Genomic DNA, 25,431 nt, shown 5'->3' with positions numbered 1-25,431 from the left:
TGTGTGCGGTGTATCCAACGCAAGACTCTGCCCACTAGAGCTGCCCCCATGGGCCACCTAAAAAGTACGGGACCTATGGATTTAGTCTGCATGGACTTCTTGTGCATCGAGCCCGACACCCATGGCATGGGGAACGTGCTGGTCATCACTGATCATTACACCCGCTACGCCCAGGCCTTTCCGACCAAAGATCAAAAAGCCATTATCGTGGCTAAGGTACTCTGGGAGAAGTATTTCATACATTATGGGCTTCCTCAACGTCTGCACTCTGATCAAGGACGGGACTTTGAAAGTAAGCTAATAAAAGAATTGCTGAACCTCCTACACATCAAAAAGTCCCGTACTACCCCTTACCACCCAGAAGGGGATGCTTTACCCAAACGGTTCAATCGCACTCTGCTGAACATGCTGGGCACGCTAACCGGTGTAGAGAAGACTAAGTGGAGTCGCCATGTGGAGACTCTGGTCCATGCTTATAATTGCACCCGACACTAATCTACCGGGTTCTCGCCCTGCTTCCTCATGTTCGGCCGTGAAGCCCGTTTACCAGTGGATATCCAGTTGAGAGTCTCCACCGATGGGGTACACAATACCACCCATTTTCGCTATGTACAAAGATTACAAGAGAATCTACAGAAGGCCTATGGGCAAGCCGAGAGATCCACTGAAAAACTGAATGCAGGGAACAAAAGGCGGTATGATCACAAAGTAAAACATAGAGGCATTAAACCTGGTGATGCCGTACTTCTCCGCAACCTGGGAGTACCGGGAAAACATAAGTTTGCTGACCGTTGGCGGGAGGGGGTGTACGAAGTAATCTCTCAAATGCCTAGCCTTCCAGTCTACCGCATCAAAGACTCGGAGGGTCGGGAAAGACGTGGCATCGCAATCATCTGCTCCCTATTCCCCAAATAGAAGAAGGAGACTTGGAGTGGCCTACATCTCCCCTGAGTGGGGAAATGTCATCAGGAGAAGAAGTCCGGAATGAAGAAAGTCTGGAAGATCCAAAGGAAGGAACCTCTCAAAAGGGCCTTCCGGACGCCCCTTGGCCCAACAACAGAGACGCTGACTCCAATGAGTCAACCGCTAGATCCACAGAGCCCGTGCTTTGTACCACAGAGAGACTTTATAGATGTACCCAGCCCCTCAAGGGCAGAGTTGGAAATACCCGATGAGAATTGCTACTCTCCAGAAGAGGTAGCTGAAGAACCAATTCGCAGAAGCCAAAGAGCTGGCCAACCTCCAACGAGGCTGGCTTATGATCAGTTCGGGGCACCCCATTATGAGGCTCAGCAGTGGGCTCGCAGCTGGGTCCAATCCGTTATTATCATGTTCAGTGAAATGTACAAGTTGATATAGAGACCAATGTATTAGTGTTTTTCATTATATAGCTGGTTGTGCTGTATCGTTGTCCAAGCGGGGACGTTGGAATCCACAGGGGGGAGGATGTAGCCGAGACCTCTGATTCACCCTGAAAGAGCGGGAGGTTGCGCTTGCACAGAGTAGTTGCAAAAGCCCGCGAAGGAGGAGAGTGCATTTGGTGAGAGGGAGCAGTCCCTTGACCCAGCAGCCCCGCGGGGAGGGTCAGGTGAGAGAGTTGAGCCAATGGGCTGAGGAGGTGCAGGAGATATAGGGAGGTGGTTGCACGCACGTGGAGCAGAGCTTGTCAGAGAGGAGAGGAGACAGAGAGTCTGTGAGAGGAGGTTGAACCGCCATGGCGCAGGCCATGTGCCCCAGGCCCAGTTAGCCCTGAGTCACGGTAGAGACAAGCAGAGCTAGGGATCGCCTTAGTGAGGTTCCTGTTCCCATTGTATCTTTAGACCTTGATCGGGACTATACTTTCTGCGGGAGGTCTGGGCTCAGACCCCACAGGTTGTTACCAGAGTCCGGGTGGGATCGCCCCGGACCCTCGATAGAGGGAGAGGACGTTGTCGACGTACAGAGACCTTTTGCGAAGACCGGGGCAGTACAGAGCACTGGAGTGCTCGGCAGGTATTTCAACAAGTGCACAAATGGTACCATTCATTCACTCGAGACACAGTAGTGTAGAAAATAGCTGAAGCGCTCAAATGCAGGTATATTGATCCAAAATAAGCCAAACCACCAAACCAGGGTACTAACAAATGATATAGTACCTAATGTGCAATAGTAAGGGTACTATCCTCCTGAAGACAGGTGGCATATGGTGCAAGCCCACTTACCATCAGTCTCATTGGCAGGTTTCCCTGGAAAAAATGCAAATACTCACATCCTGGTGGGGTAGGTAGGCAGGCTGTGCATCTACTAAATGCAATACAGGGAAAAAGGAGACCAAAAGCGCACCAGCACAAACGGAGCAGGAAGGGCTCAAAAACGAAAAATAATTAAAAGGGTTACTTTAATGTGACAAAAGACCCATCCAACGCGTTTCGAACGTCACAGCGTTCTTTTTCAAGGAAAAGAACGCTGTGACGTTCGAAACGCGTTGGATGGGTCTTTTGTCACATTAAAGTGCCCTTTTAATTATTTTTCGTTTTTGGGTCCTTCCTGCTCCGTTTGTGCTGGTGCGCTTTTGGTCTCCTTTTTCCCTGTACTCGAGACACAGTGGCTGCGCAGTCACACATACACACATATAGTGGCTTATAAAGAGCGGGAGGACTAATCCGTTAAGAATCGGACACCGGGTGGGATCACCCGGTGGAGGGTGTGGGAAGTATTATTGGCGTCCGCCGTGGCGCATGTTTGTGGGGCATCCGCCGTGGCGCAAGATAGTGCTTGCGTCCGCCGTGGCGCGATATATAAAGCATATATATGTTGGGATGTTATGGTATGTAATTAACTGTGAGCTTTGTTTGCAAGTAAAGGAGGTTGTTATAGAACTTGGCTGTGTGAGTGTAATTCTTGCATATACGTCCTGCGAAGACCCACTACCCCGTTGGCGGGAGCTGTCGCAGGTGGAGGCGCTGCACCCGTTATACCTATTGCACGCACCCCAGGCTCTCCGTGGCAGAGACTTAGGCCCTGTGAGCCTACAGGTAACACAGCACAGAGTAGTGGCTTGCTAGTGATAGGAAGCAGGGCTACACATATTATTTTTAACTCTTCATGCACTGACTGTAAATTGAATGTATAACCACTGTTCATTTAATGTAACCGTGTATTTGTAACCATGTATTTGTCATTATAACTCTGTGCCCAGAACATACTTGAAAACGAGAGTTAACTCTCAGAGTATTACTTCCGGGTAACACATTTTTGTGAATAAATTACACTTTCCTGCTGCACTTTTACGTAGATTTTTTGCACTGAATTAGTGCAATATAAAAGCGGGGTACCCGCCCTTCCCAAAGAGCTCAAACAGATCCCCGGACTACAAACACTGGGAGAATGTCACTCTGTAATTGGAGTGAACAGATTTCAAAGCAAGAAAGGCCAGTTTCTAGGTGGGAGTTGGTAGCTACAGAACAGTTTCCCTGCAGTCACCACTTTACAACCTCTGTTGACCAAACGATCAGCCTTCCTGTGTCTTTCTTCACACTCTGCCCTCTGTACAAAACGCAAGGGCAGTCACCGAACCTAGTCATACATAGGAAAAGCACTGCAAGGTTATTTGTCTTCAAATATGGCACAACTTGCTGCCTTAGCCAACATCATTTGCGGGCATTCCCAAGAAATTAGAGACAGCTGTCAACCATAATGAGGGACAACACACATATAGATCAAACAACATGGCAAATTCTACCTGAAAGTGCTGTCCCACCAGGATGATATTGAGCTAATGACAATGCTATGTCACATTGTTAGGTAATTTGGGGGTCCTGAACAAACACTAAAAAACAGCAAATTCCAACATTCCAGCAAATACTTTGCTGTTTTTCCCTCCCCCTTCCCCCCCCCGTGTGATTTGTAGGCCATGTGTTGCATGCGTGCCATGATGCTTCTGATTGCCTGCAGGTTAACAATACTGTTACTCTAGGAGTGATCAAATCTTTGAAATGATGCCAATTATACTTGCAAGTTGTTACTTACAGCTGCCCCTTCACAGCAGCAGTCCCGCCTACTTGAAATATATCGTTTTTGCCGCATTCGACCCAGGAAATACTCCGGAGCTGAACCACACTATTCTTAGCTCCGGTGACCTACGAGGCACTTATCGGCGTAGTTGCTGGTTTTCTCCCTGGACATTACAATGACTGTCTGATAGGAAGTCGCAGTGGATGACATTGCAGCTTCTTATAGGCTCATGGGACCTGCAATACATTTGGCTGCCATTTTGATTTCCCTATAGGTTGTAATAACAGCAATCGCTACACCTGTAAGTATCTCAGGAACTGTGCTGGTCCATAGAACTACATTGGTTGGTAGTCAGCCCAACAAATTGTTGGTCAGGACCCCACACTTCCCGGCTAGAATGTTGTTGGAAAAAAACAATGATAAGGTGGGATTATTGCGTTAATGGCGTTAACACAGCTAGACTGTTCTCTCTCATTATGTAATTTGATACCACTAATACCTGCATTTTTTTTTAACTTGCTTATAGGAAATACATCCCAACCCTCAATTTATTGTTGATGGGGCAACTCGTCTAGATGTTTGCCAAGGGGCACTTGGTAAGTAACCCCAATTGCAACAGAACTTTTCTCTAATTTACATCTCCTTGATATGTCTGTCTGAGTTGACTAGGTAAAGCCTCCCCTTAATTATTAGTCAAGTGAATCTGTATTTAAGTCAGTCTATCTTGTCTGTGCCATATGGCTGCGTAACATCTTAAGTGTCACGTACAGTATGAAGTGTCTGTTTGTTAATATTGGAGTTAGAATTAGAGGTGAACTGGACTCTGCACTTCAATAACAACAACGACCCTGCCACTGTGAGAACGGGACTTTCTAGATGCTCTGACAATTTGTACACATCTACAGACACAGTTTCTAAACTGCTGCTTAATATTCCGTGCAACACTGCTCTGCCAGGCCATATTTATACACCTTCCCTTTCAACTCCTACTCTTATCCCCCAATACCGGGGAACTGTCTCCTCCTACCTCTCTCCCTGCATCTCATGATGCCCTCCCTATTTGCTGTTTTCTCACTCCTTTGTAAACTTTTCTCTTCTCCCCAACTTCCCCACTCCCCTTCTATCCATATTTCTTCATCGCTCCTCCCCTCCACCTATGCATGTGCCCATGCACTGCGCCGCTATTTACACACCTTTTTCCAGCGGCGGATTTGAAAGTCCGCCGCCCCAAGGCACTTATGTGGTGGCCGCCTCCTTGCAGCGATCCTCCTTCTCCATTCGAATCCCGACGCCGTGGCCGTCACCAACGTGATGGCGCACAGCACCGCGTTGCCATGGTAATGCGACGTCATGACGTCATTTGACATCATTTTGCCATGGCAATGAGACGTTGTGTGACGTCACGTTGGTGACGTCCGTGGCATCATTTGAGTTTGGGATTCCAATAGTGGAGGGTTGCAGCGAGGAAGCGGCCACCACATGTAAGTGCATTCCCATCAGGGCCGAGAACACGGAAAATGTATATGGGGACGGACATTTTTGCCGCCCCAAAATTTTGCCGTCCTATGCCCGGCCTAGCAGGCCTAATGGAAATTCCCACCCACCCACAATTCCTCTATTTATCTCCCCTATCTCTCTCTCTACTCATCCTTCTTGCTGCTGGGGATCTCTCTCCTAATCCTGGACCCAGCCATATACACACCTGCTCTCGCCACGCCTTCATGCCACCTCTTTCCCCAATTGTACTACCCCATCTAATGTAATACCGGGCAACCTTAGAGCTCACATCGCAATAGAAGCATCCCTATAGCTTGCACTCATGGCTACTGTCCCACACTCACAGTCGCTCCTACTAACCATTGTGGCCAAGCACTGCCATCTACTGCACTTATTCCCTCACCTGCTGTCTCTGTAACTCTCCCAACATACCACTTAGATTGTAAGCTCTCCGGGGCAGGGATTTCCTTTCCTATTGTCTGACTTTGCTCCGCTTTTTGTATTATAATTCCTTGTACTGTATGGTCTTTGTAAAGCGCTGAGTGCACTGTTGGCGCTATATTAATAAAGATATACATAGATACATACATACAAGTAACACCATTATTTTCTATACAGAAGACTAATAATAATAATAATAGCATGTTCTTGTAATTAGGCACCATAATGTATTGCAGCACTAAACCTGCACTTATTCTTTTTTACATATGAGAGGCTTTAAAAAATAGCTTCATGTTCTGTGCCTATACCAGAAATACAGGAATCCCTCTATATACAGAACAGATTCCTGAAAAGTTTTCCATAAAGCAAAATTCCATATATCAAACCCTATTTTCCCATTGACTTCCATTATATTAACCGGAGATTCGTTCCTACGGGAAAAGATTCAGATACAGCCCCAAGACATAATAAAATCACACTTAAGAATGCAGCAAACCTTTTTTAAAGTACAAATTTATTGGGAAATTGTATGATAAAATATTAATAATAATTGACAAAATGAAGAGCGTGGGGAGACCAGTTCAGTATGAAAAGTATGCAGAAACGACCCAGAGCCGTATAAACTGAGGGTTAATACAGATGCATGCAAGGATATGCAATTGGGAAGCATCATACAAACTAAACAGGACAACATTAATTTAATCCTCGATTGTGAAATTATGTAAAGTACTGTTACTCCCCCCCCCCCCCCAATACCTTTTATGGGTACTTGTGTCTGTGTGTGATTACTGTTTACGCATTCAAATAAGTCTAAAATCATCTCTGGCAGCGCAGGGAAGATGACTTTCCAGTACTGTACATTGAGTAGTGGTCATTATACAGTATATATTCGTGTTAATACACACTACTCAATAATTAGTAGTAGAGAACTTCTTTTGAAGCCTCTACAGATGGGGTCAGACTCAGGACTCGCTGCTTCCCAGGAGCAGCACTAAAGCAATTTCCTTTGGCTCTGGGGAAAGAGAGACTCGGGCAGCCGCAGGGACTCCATGTACAATTACTGGATGTCTGGGGCTTTTTGCCCCATGGCCGGAGATTGGCCTCAATCCCCAGTCTTTCTTAGCAACATATGCTGGAAGTACAATAAAGTGCGAGCACTCAACCATGTAACACCGTCTAACAATTGTAATGTTTCTTTTACACTTGAGTATTTATTGGCTTTTCAAATTGAGGACGAAAAGTCTAATTGCAAGAAGCAAAACTAGAAAGCAGTTTGCTTCACTTCTAACAACAATTAGAAATGTATGTGCCTAAAAACAAACATATTATAACTTTGCAGGTTTTGCCCCATCAAACGTGCACCTCTGTCTGTAAGATAAGTATTGACAGTTGCTACCAGTTTTAACACCAATGTTGTATTTCTACAGGGGATTGCTGGCTCCTGGCTGCCATTGCATCTCTTACATTGAACAGAGACCTCCTGTCCCAAGTTGTTCCAAAGAACCAAAGCTTCCAGAACAACTATGCAGGAATCTTCCACTTCCAGGTAACAGGGGGTGTACTGATAAGTACCTGGGTACTGCATACTGTAGATGTAGTCAATTGTCACGTTTGAGGCTCAATCAATACATTAAAGCCAGGATCCCTGTGTATTTCTCTCTCCCCTCTATTTAATATGGTTATCGGTAATTAACACTTAGTTGCCTTTAATCCATTTGAATTGGAATTAATATACAATTAACCCTATTAGCTGCTTCCCAGCACATTTTTTCAGGTCTCTGTTCCCTATAGTTTTTGATTCTTTGCCTTTCTATGACATCCCCTGTCCCTATCTTTCCTATCTACACCTGGTGTATCTCATCAGTTTACATTACATCTGTATAGGACACAGGCTCTCACCCATGTCCGCACCCTTAGTCTGCTCTGGTTTGCCTTCACCTGCCTCTAATAGTTAGCCCTCCTTTCTGTGACTGCCGAACACTCTTCTATGCTATCTCCCCTGTGACACATTTTTCTAGTTAGTGCCCTGCCTGTTTCTGTGTCTTTGTTGTGTATAATCTCTGCAGATCTTACTATTCTGCATTCCCTTCTTTCAACTGCTCTCCCTCTCCCCCCTCCCTCTCCCTCTTTTATTATCATCTATTTTTACTATTACTCTATATATCTCCTGCTTTGCCTGATTAGTCTTGTTTCATCCTCACTGGCTCTCACGTTTTAGTAAGGCTTCTTCCATGGGCGTCCGCAGAATTTTTTTTTTGGGGGGGGGGGCATAATTTTAACCGTCAGTGCCCGGCGTAAAAGTGGTGGTGAGTGCACTGTGGCGAGCGAGCCCGACCAGCATAAGGGGGGTTCTCCCACCCCGAGAAAATTTTGAAAAAAAGAGTGTGCAAATGGTGCATTTTCAAGCAAATTTTAGAAAGCTTGAAGGATAATAAGGCAATTGTGAAAGTGTAGTTATGACATCAGAAAAGAGCAGCTACTCAGGGTTACAGGATCTGGTGGGTGACTGGAGAACTTGCCATGTCACTCTGGCGCTAAAGTGCAGAAATTCCAGCCGTACTACTACTTTTTAAGGCTGCTTCTCTGCGCAGGATCCTCCGACATGATGTGTGCCAGGTGGGGCACAAGAAAAAGAAATGGGGATCATTAAATACTCTTCTCATCACCGGGCTGGCGGTATTGAATAAACTGTGGGTTGTAGATGAGCTGCAGGGAGTTGAAAAATCCCTTTAAAGCTCTCCTGCTAGGAGATCCAAGCTTTCCTTGCCGAATGCATAGTTATATTGGTAAGATGAGATTTGTGAACTTCAAATAACTCACCTACAATGCACTATTTATTGAATACAGCCCTGTATGCAGTAATAGAAACTTGGAAAAAGGTAAAGTGTATGTGTGCGGCACACAGTGTGGGTGGGTGGGTATATATACTTCTGATTAAAAAAAAGACCCTTCAGTACTGCAAAACCAACTCTTTGTAAAAAAGCAAGGAAAACAGAATGTTTTCTTTATATAACCCTCACCCAATAGGGTTTCCCCTTGGTGGCATGCTTCATCATTGGGTCCATCCCGTTCCGCTGTGGAACGGGGTGTGCTGCGACCTACGAGCTATGTGGGGGCACTGATTAGTATGACTGTACACACACACACAATATATATATATATATATATATATATATATATATATATATATATACTGTAGTGCCAGATTTCACTTGCCACAGCACTAGATTGCACCCACAGCAGCAGATTGCACCCAAAACACTTGCCACACAGCACCAGTTATAACCCCACAGCACTTGCCTTAGCATTGGATTGCATCCACATCATTCACAGATATTATCCCACATCTTCCGCTCCCCCGTTTTTCTGAGTGCTTGCTTGCTTTCCCTTGTTTTTCACTGTCTGCTTCTCCTTGTTTTTTCAACAACACACAAGACACAGTGCAAGGTTTTTTCTATCATGTGCTCCCTCTCTCTCCCCATCTTTCTTTTTCCCTCCATAGTAGCATCATGCTCCTTTGTCTCTCTTTTGCTGTATCTATTTTACTTTTACTCTCTCTCGCTGCTCTCTCACTCTCACCCTGCCCCTGTCTTGCTTTTCCCATAATATTTCTCCATTCTCTCAGAATCTTTCTCACACTCTATTCAGCTCAGCTTAATAAATAGCCACCATGATGTATGTGGTGTCCCTGGCACCCAGCGAAACGTCGTGTTGTCTTTGTACCCTAATTTTCAAATTGTTGCCAATTCCAAATGCTACCTTCTGCCCCCTGAGGCAGCAAAACTACTGTGGTCTGTGGAGTCTTGGATTCAGATTTCAGAACTAATTTCCGTCTACTCAGCAGAGTGCCGGGGCCGCCGGGGCCTATTGCGCAGAGAGAGTGCTGCTGCCTGCGTCTTCACTCTTCAGCAGACTCTCTGAACTGTGAACCTGCGCAAATTGACGACGAGTCAGAGGAGGCGGGAGCATGATGGGCGGGAGGCCGCGTGATGAGTGTGGAGGTCAGAGTCGGACCATGATTGGTCCGGCTCAGGAACTGGGTCATCAAGGGATGGCGGCGGCTCTCTCATTGGTAGCGCTCAGCTACCAATGATGAGTGGACTTGTTGGCACCGGCGCCGCCGTAGCGCAATGGTGGGCCCGGCCGCGGCACAGATTGGTCCCGACTTGGGAGTGAGGCGGCTCTCATTGGTAGGTAGTGCTACCAATGAGAGCCACCTCACTCCCAAGTGCTACCAATGACAGTGCGCTGCGCTTCCTCCTGCGTAGCAGCGTAGGCGAGCCTACCACTAGCTGCCTGCCGCGGCGCCAGGGGGACCCAGCCACCTCCGTCCCAGTCCTCCCGGAGTCTGTTTATGGCGTTTATAGCGTACTGAACGCAGTGGTGTGATTAAAAAAAAAGAGAGTGCCACGAGGGGGGGGAGAGAGAGCCAGGAGGGGGGGGGGGGGAGAGAGAGCCAGGAGGGGGGGGAGAGAGAGCCAGGAGGGGGGGGAAGAGAGAGAGCCGGGGGAGATGTTTTGTGTTTATGTTTCATTAAGTAGAACAGGACTGCACATGGGGGGGGATGAAGAGTCCACAGCCCCCCTCACATTTCTCCCAGTCCCCCTCAAATCTCACCCAGTCCCCCTCACATCTCTCCCAGTCCCCCTCACATCTCTCCCAGACCCCCCTCACATCTCTCCCAGACCCCCCTCACATCTCTCCCAGACTCCCCTCACATCTCTCCCAGACCCCCCCCACATTTCTCCCAGCCCCCCTCACATCTCTCCCAGCCCCGTCACATCTCTCCCAGCCCCCCTCACATCTCTCCCAGCCCCCCTCACATCTCACCCAGCCCCCCTCACATCTCTCCCAGACACCTGACATCTCTCCCAGCCCCCCTCACATCTCACCCAGCCCTCTCACATCTCTCCCAGCCCCCCTCACATCTCTCCCAGCCCCCCTCACATCTCACATCTCTCCCAGCCCCCCCTCACATCTCACCCAGCCCCCCTAACATCTCAACCAGCCCCCCTCACATCTCACCTAGCCCCCTCACATATCTCCCAGCCCCCCTCACATCTCTCCCAGCCCCCCCTCACATCTCACCCAGCCCCCCCTCACATCTCACCCAGCACCCCTCACATCTCACCCAGACCCCCCTCACATCTCACCCAGACCCCCCTCACATCTCTCCCAGCCCCCCTCACATCTCACCCAGCCCCTCTCACATCTCTCCCAGTCCCCCTCACATCTCACCCAGCCCCCCCTCACATCTCACCCAGCCCTCCCTCACATCTCACCCAGCCCCCCCCTCACATCTCACCCAGCCCCCCCTCACATCTCACCCAGCCCCCCCTCACATCTCACTCAGCCCCCCCCTCACATCTCTCCCAGCCCCCCTCACATCTCTCCCAGCCCCCCTCACATTTCTCCCAGCCCCCCTCACATCTCTTCCAGCCCCCTCACAGCTCTCACAGTCCTCCCCCCACCCCCTCCATGCCTACCTGGGTGGACACAGGCACGGGGAGGGCTCCCCCGGCTTAAAGAATAGTAGAATCTCTTGTCAGAGCAGGAGAGAGCTGCATGTGGTGAGGAGCGCTCTATAGCAGCAGACAGGAAGTTCCGGATCAGGCTGCTAGATGGCGCACCTCCCCTGCAGTCCTGCTCTGACTCTCACTCAAGTGATTCTATTACCGGATAATATCCAGGGGGGGCAAGCGCCCCCCCTTGCCCCCTCCTGCGGACGCCCATGGCTTCTTCCATGATAATTAGTTAAACAACTAAAGTTTTTAACCTGTTATCATATCAACTCCGCTATTAGGCAGTTGAAGGTGGTACTCGGTAATACATAATAAATACTACGGCCAATAGGAAAACATTTTTTGAAGGCACATAAAGTAAATCCAACAGTTATAATAACTAGACCAATAGTCAAAGACAATAGTAAAATATTAAATTATACAAAACTGGAACATTTAAAGAAGCTTAAGCCTATTAATTGTAGCTGGCACTGGCTTTTCCCTGGTCTATCATTCAGTCCACCTTTTCTGACTCAAATTGCCACATTGCAGTTCTTGTATACACAGTGGGAATGAGTAATGCTAGATCAGCTATGTCCATATAAACCATTTTGTACAACTCAATCAATAACTAAGAAATGCAATTCTATGAAATTAAGTTTCATATTGTAATATCATATATTGTTATATATAAGCTTTATAGGCTTCAGACATGTGGCTTTATACTGTAAGTGTTGCTACATTTTTGAGATTTCCAAAGTATTCATCAAACTATTTAAGATCCACAATATAATTAGTCTGTTGCATTATTGACCAATATAAGTGTCTCCATACTGAAATTAAAACAGAAGCTTGTAATAATGTACCCTGAGTTTGCGATTGCTGATCTGGATGACTGAAATTGCAACGGTGTTTCAATTGCAGTTGTGTATTAAGTGTGAAGATAGAAAAAGGAGTTGAAACAAGGTCAGTATATTGAAGTATAGTAACTTGAGAGAAAATGGAGAGCTCAGGAAATTCTGCGAAACCAATTTCGCCCATCGCTAATCACAATCTGGGAATTACAGACCTGTAAGCCTGACATCAATAATGTGGAAGCTACAGGTGCGACGACGAGTATTGTAAAACTTGCCTTGGAAAATTTGGGGCAATCACCAACAATACCCCAGTAATGCTGCAACATTTCCTATGACATTTCAGCAGAAAAACTAATGGCCCATCGGATTAACACAGCAGGGGTCCCAGGCAGTCCCATTCAGTTTGAATGGGACTGCCAGGGACCCCCGCTGTGTTAATCCAATGGGCCATTAGTCTGTCTGCAGAAATGTCACTGACATGTGGGCAGCATTACCTGGATATTGCCCCAGAATTTCCAAGGCAAGTTTTAGAATACTCGTCGTCTCACCTGTACTTGAAGGTATAGTATGGCATGATATATTCAGGAATACCTAATGCATAATGACATTATTAGTCATATCAGCATGGATTTATGAAGGCTAGGTCATGCCAAACTAACCTTAGTAGTTTATTTGAGGAGGTAAGTAGGAATTTATACCAGGGTAATACAGTTGATGTGGTCTACTGAGATTTTGCAAAGGCTTTTAATACAGTGCCACACAAGAGGTTAGTGCACAAAATAAAGGAAAATGGACTCGGTTAAAATGTTGCACCATTGATTGAAAACTGGAAAAATTGACCCGTTCCAGTTGTGATTGGAGTACCTAAAGGATCAGTACTGGGACCCCTGCTTTTTAACTTGTTTATTAATGACCTTGAGATTGGCATAGAGAGCGAAGTCTCCATCTTTGCTGATGACACTAAATTGTGTAAGGTAGTAAAATCAGAGCAGGATGTAATTTCTCTCCAGGACTTAGAGAGACTGGAAACGTGGGCAGGTAAATGGTAGATGAGGTTTAATAAAGATACATGTACGGTTATACATTTGTGAAACAAGAATATATAGGCGACTTACAAATTAAATGGGGAAAAAATGAAGGGAATCCTTGATGGAGCAACAAAAAAGGCAAAAGCAACTGCTTTTGCCTTTTTTGTGGCTGTTTGGACTTCTATCAGCGCCTGGACACGCCACTAAAGACTCTAGGTGGCTCTAGAAGTGGGCAAGACCTATTGAAGGAATTATTACTACTCGGGATTTACTACAAGATTGTGAGTTTTGGACTTTTATTATAATTTTCTCCAATGAGGTTGCAGCGAAGTGATAACATCATTTTTTGACTGTCACCAGGAGAATTGAGAAGTATTATGCATTGGTCACTCACTTACTAGTATATTATACCCACTCCACATTAGAGTTGTACCTATATGATTCATTTAATTGAAACGGATTTATATTACAGTACGTTCTGGAACTGTTGGAGCACCCACTATTTCCATATCTTGAATCCTTGATGGAGAAGAATTTAGGAGTGCTTGTAGACAGCAGGCTTAGCAATAGTGCTACACCTACATAGAAACTGGGAATGAGTAATGCTAGATCAGCTACTGTATGTTAGACTAACCCTTTCGAACAACTCAATCAATAACAAAAATATGAATCTGTTTCGTATTGTAATATAATATATTGTTATATACTGTATTAGCTTCAAAGGCTTCAGAAATGTGACTAAAAATCTCAAATGGGTAGCACAATTTATACGGTATACACCAAACTATTTAAGATCCACAATATAATCAGTAAATTGTATTATTCCTCAATATAAAAGTGTCTCCATACTGACTTATAACAAGATCCGGCCTCTCTCAGTTCTGGCAGTATGGCGAATGGGTGGACATTGTTGTGGATGACAGGCTGCCTACGAAAAACGGGAAGTTGGTGTTTCTGACGTCAACTGAACGTAGTGAGTTCTGGAGTGCGCTGTTGGAAAAGGCCTACGCCAAGTAAGTGCCATGAGGAGCCTGCAACTGGAAATGTTTTTTTGCAAAAAATAAGACTTCGTACTGAAACTATGCTCACTTACAAACACGGGAAATAGAATAGCTTCTATAAAATCCAAAGGAGAAACCCAACCGTGCATAATAAATAAAAAATGTAATTATGTATCAGAAAGTGGGCTATGTATCAGCTTAGCAAATAGATTTTGGTTAAAATAAAGCTATGTTAACTTGTCAGTGCTCATAAGAAGAGGTAGAGAATTAATTGCTGGGGGTAATATTAGAGATATGAAAAAGTGTCAAAGTGGTTCACACATTTGTGTTACGTACTTTTTGGAAATTGCGCTAAGAGAATCCTTATTGTTGTAAAGTAGAGAGGGACCCAAGTGACTTTTATACAACTTTTCAAAACCTACTTTAAACGACATGTGCAGAGATACCTGAGAACAAAATTGAACACTGAACACACCGGGAATATGTACAGTACATTACTAATTTAAGTCATACTTAAATTAACATATGTATTGTATATCTTTTTTTGCATAGCGCCATTAATGTACATAGCGCTTCACAGTAGTAATACACGTGGTAATCATATAAATAACAAATAATATAAATAACAGGTCATGGGAATAAGTGCTTCAGACATAAACGTAACATTTAGGAAGAGGAGTCCCTGCTCCGAGGAGCTTACAATATGTCCCAGGTGTATTCACAGTTGTCTCGTTACATTGTATAGATGAGTTTTTTGAGAGGTATAAAAATTAAGAGTTACTCCACTGTATTTCTCCCCCTGCCCCTTCTTCTTCCCCCCCCTCTTCCCCCCCCTCCTCTTTTCCCCGTTAACATTAACGGACCCGTGTGGATATGCGTTGTTAGGGGGAACGCCTCATTTGCCTCTCATTAGAACCAACGGACGTCGTTGTTAACGCAAATGCCCTTTGCCAGAGAAAACATGACTTAACTGTAGTGAGCTCTGAAGGTACACGTTAATGCTTGGAGGTGTTAACTTAGTTTTGTGGCTTATTAAGTAATTAACTGACCTCTGTGGGTCTGGCGCTAAGGGGCTTCACTCTATTTACACCGAGTCAAATGACACTGCAGGGCCACATGATGTCGCAATGTCAAAACGCCAGGGGGAGGGGACATGAGCAGGCAGGGGGCTGTCATGGGAGACCAGGACTTTTAACACATACATATTTTTTTGGGATCATTGACTAGGCAAAACAAGATGGTGGAATAAAATGAGGTTTATTCGGGTAAACCCGCGTACACACACAATGAAATACAAAATGCAGACAGAATACACTTACTGGGGTCAGTCAGACATTGATTAACACACATTCCCAGCTAGCTCAAACTCCCGCACTCACCACATCATGAATATATATTTATGTCAACAAGAGAGCTGCTGTGCTTGGCAATTGTATATAACAAGAGACAGGGGGTGCCCAATGCTACATCCCATTGACAAAACATACATGGTAAAAACGTATAAAGTAAAATACTTCAATAAAACAGGTCAGGTTTTTGCTATATTTTACATGAGACTTCCATAACCCTCCCCGTCTTCATCTACAGACGCGTACCCGCAAATCATACACTATTTGTGGGTAACATAACAGTACTACCGGCTACTCCGGTCAGCAACATTTAATACACTTTTTAACCCTAGTTGCTCCCCAATATCCACCCTTAATCTCCTGCTCCCAAAGTCCCTGGCCTGCAGCTATTTCCTAACAGGGATCCTAACTACACCCGGCACCCCTAGCTTACATTCCTGCAGGGGACTGTAAAATGGGAACAGAAATACAATAGGATACATTAGGGCTCACAACTAGACCCAAGAGCTGACACTTCAGACCTTGACATACTGTTTCTAGGGGCAGGAAGCCAGCTGGGCCTGACCTTTTATTAATGCAGGCTGGCAACCCCCTACCATCACAGGGGTGCAGACAAATAAGTTTGTGCACCCCATGTCTAGAGAAACGGTCAAACCACAATACTGATTATCAGTGAAATCAAATTATTTAGATAAAAGTACAGTATACAGAAAACAGAAATGGAACGATGCAGATGATGAGAAATTACTAAAACTATGTTAGATGTTGATGTCTTTGGCAAGTACAGTCGTTGAAATATTCTCCATGTTTAAAATGATATTTGCAATAAATACTTGTCTGCAACATTAATAATGTACTGAAGAGGGAGCACTTGTGACATTGAAGTCCTGCCATGAGTACTGAATCAAAGTATCCAAGCAGAACTTCTCTACAGTAAGACAGGGGTGCGCAAACTTTTTTGCCTGAGCCCCCTTGCCTGCTCACACCCAACCCCTTTACCGTGTTTCTGGCGTTTCTTTCATCATGCGACCCCATGGCGACGCGTCACAAGCCTTCTGAGACAAGGCTAAGGAACTTACAGAGGTCTCGCGCGCCCCCGGCATTTAATTTAAATGTTGGGGGGGAGAACGCGGGGCCTCTGTAAGCGCCGCACCCCTCCAGTTTGTGCACCCCTGCTCTAAGAACGTATATCAGGCACTCCAGTGGTCTTGGTGAATTAAGAGAGAGGGAGAGGCTCAGTGAGTAAAGACACTGACTGGCACTGAGTTTGGAGCAGGGGAACCTGGTTCAATTCCCGGTGTCGGCTCCTTGTGACCTTGGACAAGTCACTTTATCTCCCTGTGTCTCAGGCACCAAAAATATAGATTGTAAGCTCCACGGGGCAGGGACGTGTGCCTGCAAAATGTCTCTGTAAAGCGCTGCGTACAACTAGCAGCGCTATACAAGAACATGCTATAATAATTAAGATATGTATATATATACACACACACACACACACAGGATCCTGCTCAAATAAATATATATTTTTTCTTCATCAAGACCACTGCAGTACCGGGTATGTTTTCTTACTGTAGCATTATTATAGCACCAGCCTCTCTCTGGAAATGTTTTTTTGGGGAAAAAAAACCCCAGAAAATAAACGCACCGAAAAATAAGTTGTCATTGGAGATAATAAAATAAGCATTCGATCACATGAGCCTCAGGTCTATGAGAAAGTCACTTTTTCGTTGGTAAGAGAAAACGTATGGGTTGGGGAATGTTATACTTTTATTAACATTAACAGGAAGCTTTGACAGTGAGCAGTGTCATTGTTACTAATCTTGGGAAATGGTCTCAGTAAAAGCGATATTATCACAAAGTGGTCTACACTGTAATCCTAAATCAGTAAACAGCCTGCTTCAAGTACAAATAGATGGCATTCCTTAGGGGAAAATTCATTTAAAAATGATACATTATGTCATTTGCTTTTTAGTAAAATGTAACAAAAATCACGGATTTCTATTTATTTATTTTGACCCTTTTGGCATTTTATTCTTCAGTATGCCGTAAATTTAGCTTCTTTTTATATGAATGAGGCTGCAATCTTCTCCCGCACAGGGAAGTGACTTTACAGCATATCAAACAAGGGCCATAATACCCAGGCCAGTGTTTTTCGACCTTCTTTTCTCTCAGGGCTTGCTGCTCAGTTACTGAGGCCCCTGTACAACAGGACAGGGTCACAGAGAACAGAGAGACAAAGAGTCGCAGGAGACAGAGGCACAGTCACAGGGGGCAGAGAGAGTCACCAGAGTCAGAGGGGGAAGAGAGTCACCAGAGTCAGAGGGGACAGGGAGTCAGAGGGGACAGAGGAGTCACAGGAGTCAGAGGGGACAGGGAGTCACAGGAGTCAGGGAGTCAGAGGAGTCAGAGGGGATAGGGAGTCACAGGAGTCAGAGGGGACAGGGAGTCACAGGAGTCAGAGGGGATAGGGAGTCACAGGAGTCAGAGGGGACAGGGAGTCAGAGGAGTCAGAGGGGATAGGGAGTCACAGGAGTCAGAGGGGACAGGGAGTCACAGGAGTCAGAGGGGATAGGGAGTCACAGGAGTCAGAGGGGATAGGGAGTCACAGGAGTCAGAGGGGATAGGGAGTCACAGGAGTCAGGGGGGATAGGGAGTCACAGGAGTCAGAGGGGACAGGGAGACAGGAGTTAGATTAGTAGAGATTAGAAGGGATAGGGAGTCAGAGGGGAGAGGGAGTCACAGGAGTCAGAGGGGACAGGGAGTCACAGGAGTCAGAGGGGATAGGGAGTCAGAGGAGTCAGAGGGGATAGGGAGTCACAGGAGTCAGAGGGGACAGGGAGTCACAGGAGTCAGAGGGGACAGGGAGTCACAGGAGTCAGAGGGGATAGGGAGTCACAGGAGTCAGAGGGGATAGGGAGTCACAGGAGTCAGAGGGGATAGGGAGTCACAGGAGTCAGAGGGGACAGGGAGACAGGAGTTAGATTAGTAGAGATTAGAAGGGATAGGGAGTCAGAGGGGACAGGGAGTCACAGGAGTCAGAGGGGACAGGGAGTCACAGGAGTCAGAGGGGATAGGGAGTCAGAGGAGTCAGAGGGGATAGGGAGTCACAGGAGTCAGAGGGGATAGGGAGTCACAGGAGTCAGAGGGGATAGGGAGTCACAGGAGTCAGAGGGGATAGGGAGACACAGGAGTCAGAGGGGATAGGGAGTCACAGGAGTCAGAGGGGATAGGGAGTCACAGGAGTCAGAGGGGATAGGGAGTCACAGGAGTCAGAGGGGACAGGGAGTCACAGGAGTCAGAGGGGACAGGGAGTCACAGGAGTCAGAGGGGATAGGGAGTCACAGGAGTCAGAGGGGATAGGGAGTCACAGGAGTCAGAGGGGATAGGGAGTCACAGGAGTCAGAGGGGACAGGGAGACAGGAGTTAGATTAGTAGAGATTAGAAGGGATAGGGAGTCAGAGGGGACAGGGAGTCACAGGAGTCAGAGGGGATAGGGAGTCACAGGAGTCAGAGGGGATAGGGAGTCACAGGAGTCAGAGGGGACAGGGAGTCACAGGAGTCAGAAGGGTGCAGAGAGTCACAGGAGTCCGAGGGAGCAGGGAGTCAGAGGAGGTAGAGAGTTAAAGGAGTCAGAGGGAGCAGAGAATCACAGGAGTCAGAAGGGGTCAGAGAAAACACACACACACACAACAGGACAGTCAAAGAAAACAAACACACCAACGGGACACCCACCCTCACCTCTCTCCGGTCCATGCTGCTTCCTCCTCTGCTTGGCCACACCCCGCAGGCTCCTGACATATTTAACTGATTGGCTGCATTACCCAGCAGCTGCCAATCGGGATAGAGGCAACTGCCCTACTGTCTCCCTGTTCTAGGAGATCAGGAAATTCCGGCGGCCCCTTTCAATTCTCTCACGGAACCCCAGAGTGCCCACGGAACCCCAGTTAGGAAAGACTGCTCATGCCATTAAGGTGGGAATTTCATGGAAACAAAACCTGTTTTGCAGGGAAATAAGCACGATAATATTTATCATTAAAATGACTCCTTTTTCTCAGTGGGTACAAGTTCTTTCTACACTGGAGAAATGTCAGCAGTGCGGCAAAACGTTGATGCCGTCTTTGTTTCATTAGTCTGTGTTTTGTCCCGCAGGCTGAATGGATCATATGAAGCACTGGCTGGAGGTCAACCCATAGAAGCGCTTGAGGACGTCACTGGAGGCATCTCTGAGTTATACGATTTGAAAAATGGTCCAAATGACTTGTTTCAGATAGTCCAGAAAGCCCTGAGGGCAAAGTCCCTGGTCGCCTGTTATACAATTGTAAGATTCCTATTTTGTAAACTTTTTCTTTTTATAAATTCCCCAAAATTCAATGTCTTATTTCTTATTTTACTCAACACTGGGAGACGAAGCTTCAATATGTAAACGCACTCCCCCCCCCCCCAAAAAAAAACCGGGTGACACAAAAAAGACAATAAACTTGTGGATATATTACAAAATAAACTGGAGGGGCTTTAGTCATAGGAAATCTTTGGGCTCTATGTATGAAGAGGTACGTGTGCGCTCACACAGTTGTGTCCGAAAATTAGCATTTTTTCTGGCTGAAACGCAACATATTTATGAAGCGTATTTCTACGGTTTTAGAATCTGGCGCATGCTCATGGCGTATTCTGCGCTAAAAAAATACTTACGCCATTTAAGGCGACAGAACAAACCAACGTAGAAAACCATTAAGAAAAGTGCCCCAAGCCGCACATCCCTTAATACAGGGGTGCACAAAGTTTTCAGTCTGCGCCCCCTGACTGCTCTCTCCCCCTGCTGCGCCCCCTCCTTGCCTTGTCTTCGGCGTCAAATAACGCTGCGGGGTCACGCAACGTCACGGTGCCATGGCAATGTGATGTCATGTGACCCTGCAGCGTCATTTGACGCAGCGTTGCCGAAGACAAGGCAATGGAAGTTGCAGAGGCCTGACACAATCCCCTGGCATTTAATTAAAATGCCTTGGGGAAGAGGGTGGGGCCTGTACAAATGCTGCGCCCCCGACTGGGGGGGCGCACCCTGCAGTTTGCGCACCCCTGCTTTAATACATAGACCTGCGTCAATATGAAAATATAACTGTACCCCCAACTCCTCCCACTTGTTCCATAGATCCCTCGTCTCAGACAGACACAGACATAACCATAAATGGCGCAACTAAGATTAATAGAGAGACGCTGCCTAGCGCAGGTATTTTTCTGGCGCAGATGTTGCAAATTAACATTTTGACTTTGATACATAGAGCCCATTGTATTTTCAAAACACGGACATTGACTGGCTACTCTCCTAATAATAATGACACAAATAGATTTCCAAAATGTTTCAAATACTGTATATCCACAAATATTTTACAAAATAAGTAACAAAAAAAAAAATTATTCAAAAATGGCATAGAAATATTTATGGTACACAAGTGGCATAAATACACAAAGTGTAAACCAGCGGTGTCCAATAGGAATTTAAAGCTAGCCACACTTGAGGTTGTCACCATTCCATATTCCCCACATTCTTGTGTCAGTCACAATAGCGTCTCACTCACGAGTCACGGACGCCCACCACGATGCGCCCACTCTCTTACACCCCCTCCCTCTCCATTTCTCACACTCCCTGCTCCCTCCTCCTCTCCCCACCTCTCTCTCCCCCACACTCCCACATCTATCCCCTTCCCCCAACACACACACTAAGCTCCCCACTCTCAATACACAACCCCCCACATACACATAATAACCCCCAACACCAAAGATACACATAATAAACCCCTCACACCCCAAATATACATAGTAAACCCCCACACCCCACAAACACATAATGATCCCTCCCCATACCCAAATACACATACTCCCCACCCAAATACACATATCTCCTCCCCAATTACACATAACCCCCCCAAACACATATCCTCCCATACTCCTTACCTGGGGGGAGGCCTCCTATCACGCCGCAGGCGAATGAGGACACGGGACCACTTTCCGACAGTTTGTCACTAGGTACGAGCCCGCAGCCGCCTAGCAGCCGAGACAACCTCCCCCCCCCCTTCCCCCCGCGCAGCCGCTGGGCAGATGTCCCGGCTCTTTCCCCCGGTGCCTCCATTCGCCTCAATACATTGGCCTATTCGCCACATGTGGTGAGTGGCGAATATATTGGACGCCACTGGTATAAGCGCCCGGTACACACAAAAATATCCCCAAAAGCATGGGAACTGAACCTTCACCATATAGGGCTTTTGTCCTAGTCTGGAATAGTTAGTTGGGGCGTTTGGGTCTTGCACTTGTCCCATTGTATATTCTGCTCATTGGCTGGGAGTCATCCAAGAGCGATAGACGCTATCGTGCCTGAATCAGCGATATCTGCCCTTTACTTTTTAAAGGCGTTTATCAACGATTCGGCCCTGATAACGCAGATCGCGAGTGGTCTTCTAGCACTGAATTAACCTTTCCTGACAACACAGGTCTAACTAGCAACTGTTTCTAGCATTTCCTAACTTCCCAGGGATCTGACAGTTATGGGAGAGCTTCCCTGCCTATAGCAGTAAAACTCAAGTCAAATTGGTCTTTGCATCAGATCCAATTGTATTAATTTAGTTTTTTTGCTACATGATCTTAACTAGATGGTTTCTGTATCAGCAACTTATGTGACCGAACATCTAAACCTATCTGAGCTCACTGCCTTTTTTTTTTGCTGATTCAATTTCATTGTAATTAATATGTTTTACATTTTCTACTTACTGTAGAAATCGTCAGTGAAGGAAGAAAATGAAACAATCACGAGCAGCAAAGTGGTTAAAGGACACGCATATTCTGTGGTTAGAGCAGAAGAGGTAAAGGAAACAGAACTCAGTACATGCAAGCCCATGCAAACCTCAGCCCAAGTCAGTAGACAAATGACTCTGCTGAACTAACAGCTCAAACTATGTGTCGTGTGATATACAGGTGATCTACCGTGGGGGGAAGGAAAAGCTGATCAGGCTGAGAAATCCCTGGGGCAATTTAGAATGGAATGGACGTTGGAGTGACGAGTGAGTTTTAAGTTATTTCTCTCATGCGTATTTTAACAATCTGGCTGCTTTAAATCAAAAGCGTTAAAGGAGCAATTCATGCAATATCCTACACGGTCGTTTTTTTAAAAATGGAAATAAATCAGTTCTGTAGAACGTTTAAAAAAAATAATTAATTCAACTCTTAATGCCAGTTTTAATATTATTTAATATTATTTATTATTATCGTTTATTTGTGAAGCGCTAACATATTCCGCAGTGCGGAACAATGGCGCACAGAGTTTTGTATATTACAAAAACATGACCAGTTCCATACAGGTGAGGACAGACGTGCACAAACAGATACAAAGAGGTAATGGAGGCTCTGCTCGTGAGAGTTTATAATCTAGAGGGAATGAGGGACAATGTTTAAACAAGAAGGTGAGGTGACTGCTCATTGTAGGATAACATGTGGCTCAGGTTAGAATATGGCGCAGTCAGAAAGTTTGAGCCATTAAGGGTTTGTTTTTTGAGGGGGGGCGGGAGCATCCTTTGATTTCTATAGCAGGTTTTAGCCCATGTCCCCAGCAGTGCAAAGTCTTTGCAACATTTTCCTGTTTCTGATCATTTGCTGCCATATTCCCAGCAGTTTGAGCTTTAAACCGTAACAATAGTCTCACACTAGTGTGATGTCTGCATCACGTCGCAGTATCTTTTAATCCCAGATTAAGGCCGGAAACATTGTATTTCTCTGCACGCGGTTTATTTACAGGGTTAAATTATACACCAACAGCTCCACCGTCCTTTTTAAGTCAAAACAAATCATAAAAATAACACCTACTCCTTCGGAGGAGTCTAACTACACAGTAACTGTAGCTCTCTAACGGTAGCCGTCAGCTAAAATGCTTGTCGGCTCAAAACATGTACTATTATCTCTAAACAATATACACAGTCTCTGCACATCAATATAGTGTTTATCTCTTATCTGTTTCTGTTGGGGCTCCAGGTAATTCCGTCTGGACCCTGCGAGAGTTCAGAGAATCCCTCTGCTCTGTAGTTGCAATGATATGAATAGCACATCCCTGCTTCAGCGCAGTCTCACGTCCTTCCTTCAGGCAGTCCCAGCAGACTCCACGACCACCGTCCAGCGGTGCCACTGTGCTTGCTTCCTTAGCTGGGAAGAACTTTCTCTCTCTCTCTCCCACCTTCTCTTGGGAAAGCAGGCTCTCACTGAGCAAGCCATTTCCTGACTTTAATCTCCCTGTGCAATCAGGAGTCCAGCCTGCTTAATTAGTTTACAGCTGCTGCTTTTGTTCTATGAAGACAGTAATTACTGTATGCCACCCTGTAGCCATCGTTTTTATGGTCCATCATCAGATCGGTACCATATAACGGTCCATATTAATCTGGTCTTGAACATCAATGAGTTTCAATGCAGTGTCATTTTTTGAATGCCTTACAAAGCACAACCTATAATAATACTATACAGTAGTTACATTCATTATTTTTCTTTTATGACAGGGCCCCAGAATGGAATGATATTGATCCCAAACTGAAAGCTGCTCTTAGTAAGAAGTCAGATGATGGGGAAGTGTGGTGAGTGTAACATGATTTACCTGGAATAAACATGACAAAAACACGGACAATGCTAGCAAACATCGGGGTATATTTGAAAGTCTCCTTGCGGCTAAACTGGGGGAAAATGAAGCACAAAACAGCCCCCGATGTAGCAAAGAAAAGGAAACCCAGAGACATGTTTTTTTCTTTTGCTAAATGTGGTACTGTTTTTGCTTACGTTTTGTACTTGGTAGACTTTGAGTAATTATTGACTTTATTTATTCCCAGTTAATTGCCACAGAAAAGTGTGGTTTCTATTAAATAATGCTGTCCTTAGACATAGAGTATAGTGCACCTTTAACTTGATTCTAAGGGGCCTATTCCAGTAGCCTTCATAACCCACTTATCGAGCGTTTGTAGCTGTTATCGGGCAAAAATGACTACAGCGATTCAGAAAGCCTCAATAAGTGGGCAGACAATGCACTTTTGGCTCTCGCCAAAGAACACATCGCCAATTGAGCCGCGATAATCCCCTTATCGCCAGTTTTGAGATTTGTGCAATTCTAGTGGCCTCGATTAGCTTATTGAGGCTACTCGCGGCTCTAGAATGGCAATTGCTCCCAAAATCATCTCACCAGAAAAAGTTGGGGTGAAGGTGGTGAGAAGTTTCAGAGGCGGCGGCGAGAGAGGGACTTAGAAAAAAAATGCATTTTTCCTGCATCGGATTGATGCCGGGGGTCTCCAGAGCTGATATGCATTAATGCCAGCTCCTTGAAGCCCCCGGCATGAATCAGATGCAATAAAAATGCATTTACAGGCAACTTCATTACCGTAGCGACTAACCGCTAAGGCAATAAAGGGGTTAACTAAAGGTGCCATGTTTATTGTGGGTAGCAGGGGTGGGTGAAGATGGTATTTGGCCCTTGGTGGGTGTTTAGGCCTTGCGGGGGGGATGAGGGGGGTTGCGGGTGGAGTTAACTCCTTCATTACCTTAGTGGTTAATAGTGCTAAGGTAACCCCTTCATTACCTTAGCGGTTAAAACCGCTAAGGTAATGAAGGGGTAACCCCTCCCACTACCCACCCGGTAGGCCTAAACACACCAAGGGCCAAATGCCAACTTCACCCATCCTCGCTACACACAATAAAAATTCAAAAACACAACAACACTACTACCCACCTCCTCTACGCCCCAACAACAC

At 45.8% G+C, this 25,431-nt stretch overlaps 1 protein-coding gene across 1 annotated transcript in view; it reads left to right on the top strand.

Moving 5' to 3' along the window:
* LOC142492674 (calpain-8-like) overlaps positions 1 to 25,431 on the top strand; it is a 66,924-nt gene that overhangs the window by 9,358 nt on the left and 32,135 nt on the right. The window contains exons 2-8 of the mRNA XM_075595527.1: positions 4,520 to 4,589; positions 7,359 to 7,477; positions 14,197 to 14,330; positions 19,817 to 19,985; positions 22,432 to 22,518; positions 22,631 to 22,716; positions 24,196 to 24,270. Of these exons, the coding sequence (XP_075451642.1) occupies positions 4,520 to 4,589; positions 7,359 to 7,477; positions 14,197 to 14,330; positions 19,817 to 19,985; positions 22,432 to 22,518; positions 22,631 to 22,716; positions 24,196 to 24,270 (740 nt within the window). The remainder of the gene's footprint in view (positions 1 to 4,519; positions 4,590 to 7,358; positions 7,478 to 14,196; positions 14,331 to 19,816; positions 19,986 to 22,431; positions 22,519 to 22,630; positions 22,717 to 24,195; positions 24,271 to 25,431) is intronic.

Source organism: Ascaphus truei, chromosome 4 (assembly GCF_040206685.1).
Source record: "Ascaphus truei isolate aAscTru1 chromosome 4, aAscTru1.hap1, whole genome shotgun sequence".
Lineage (NCBI taxonomy): Eukaryota > Metazoa > Chordata > Amphibia > Anura > Ascaphidae > Ascaphus > Ascaphus truei.
The sequence above is the reverse complement of the archived record's forward strand: the minus strand, read 5'-3'. Positions and strand labels throughout refer to the sequence as shown.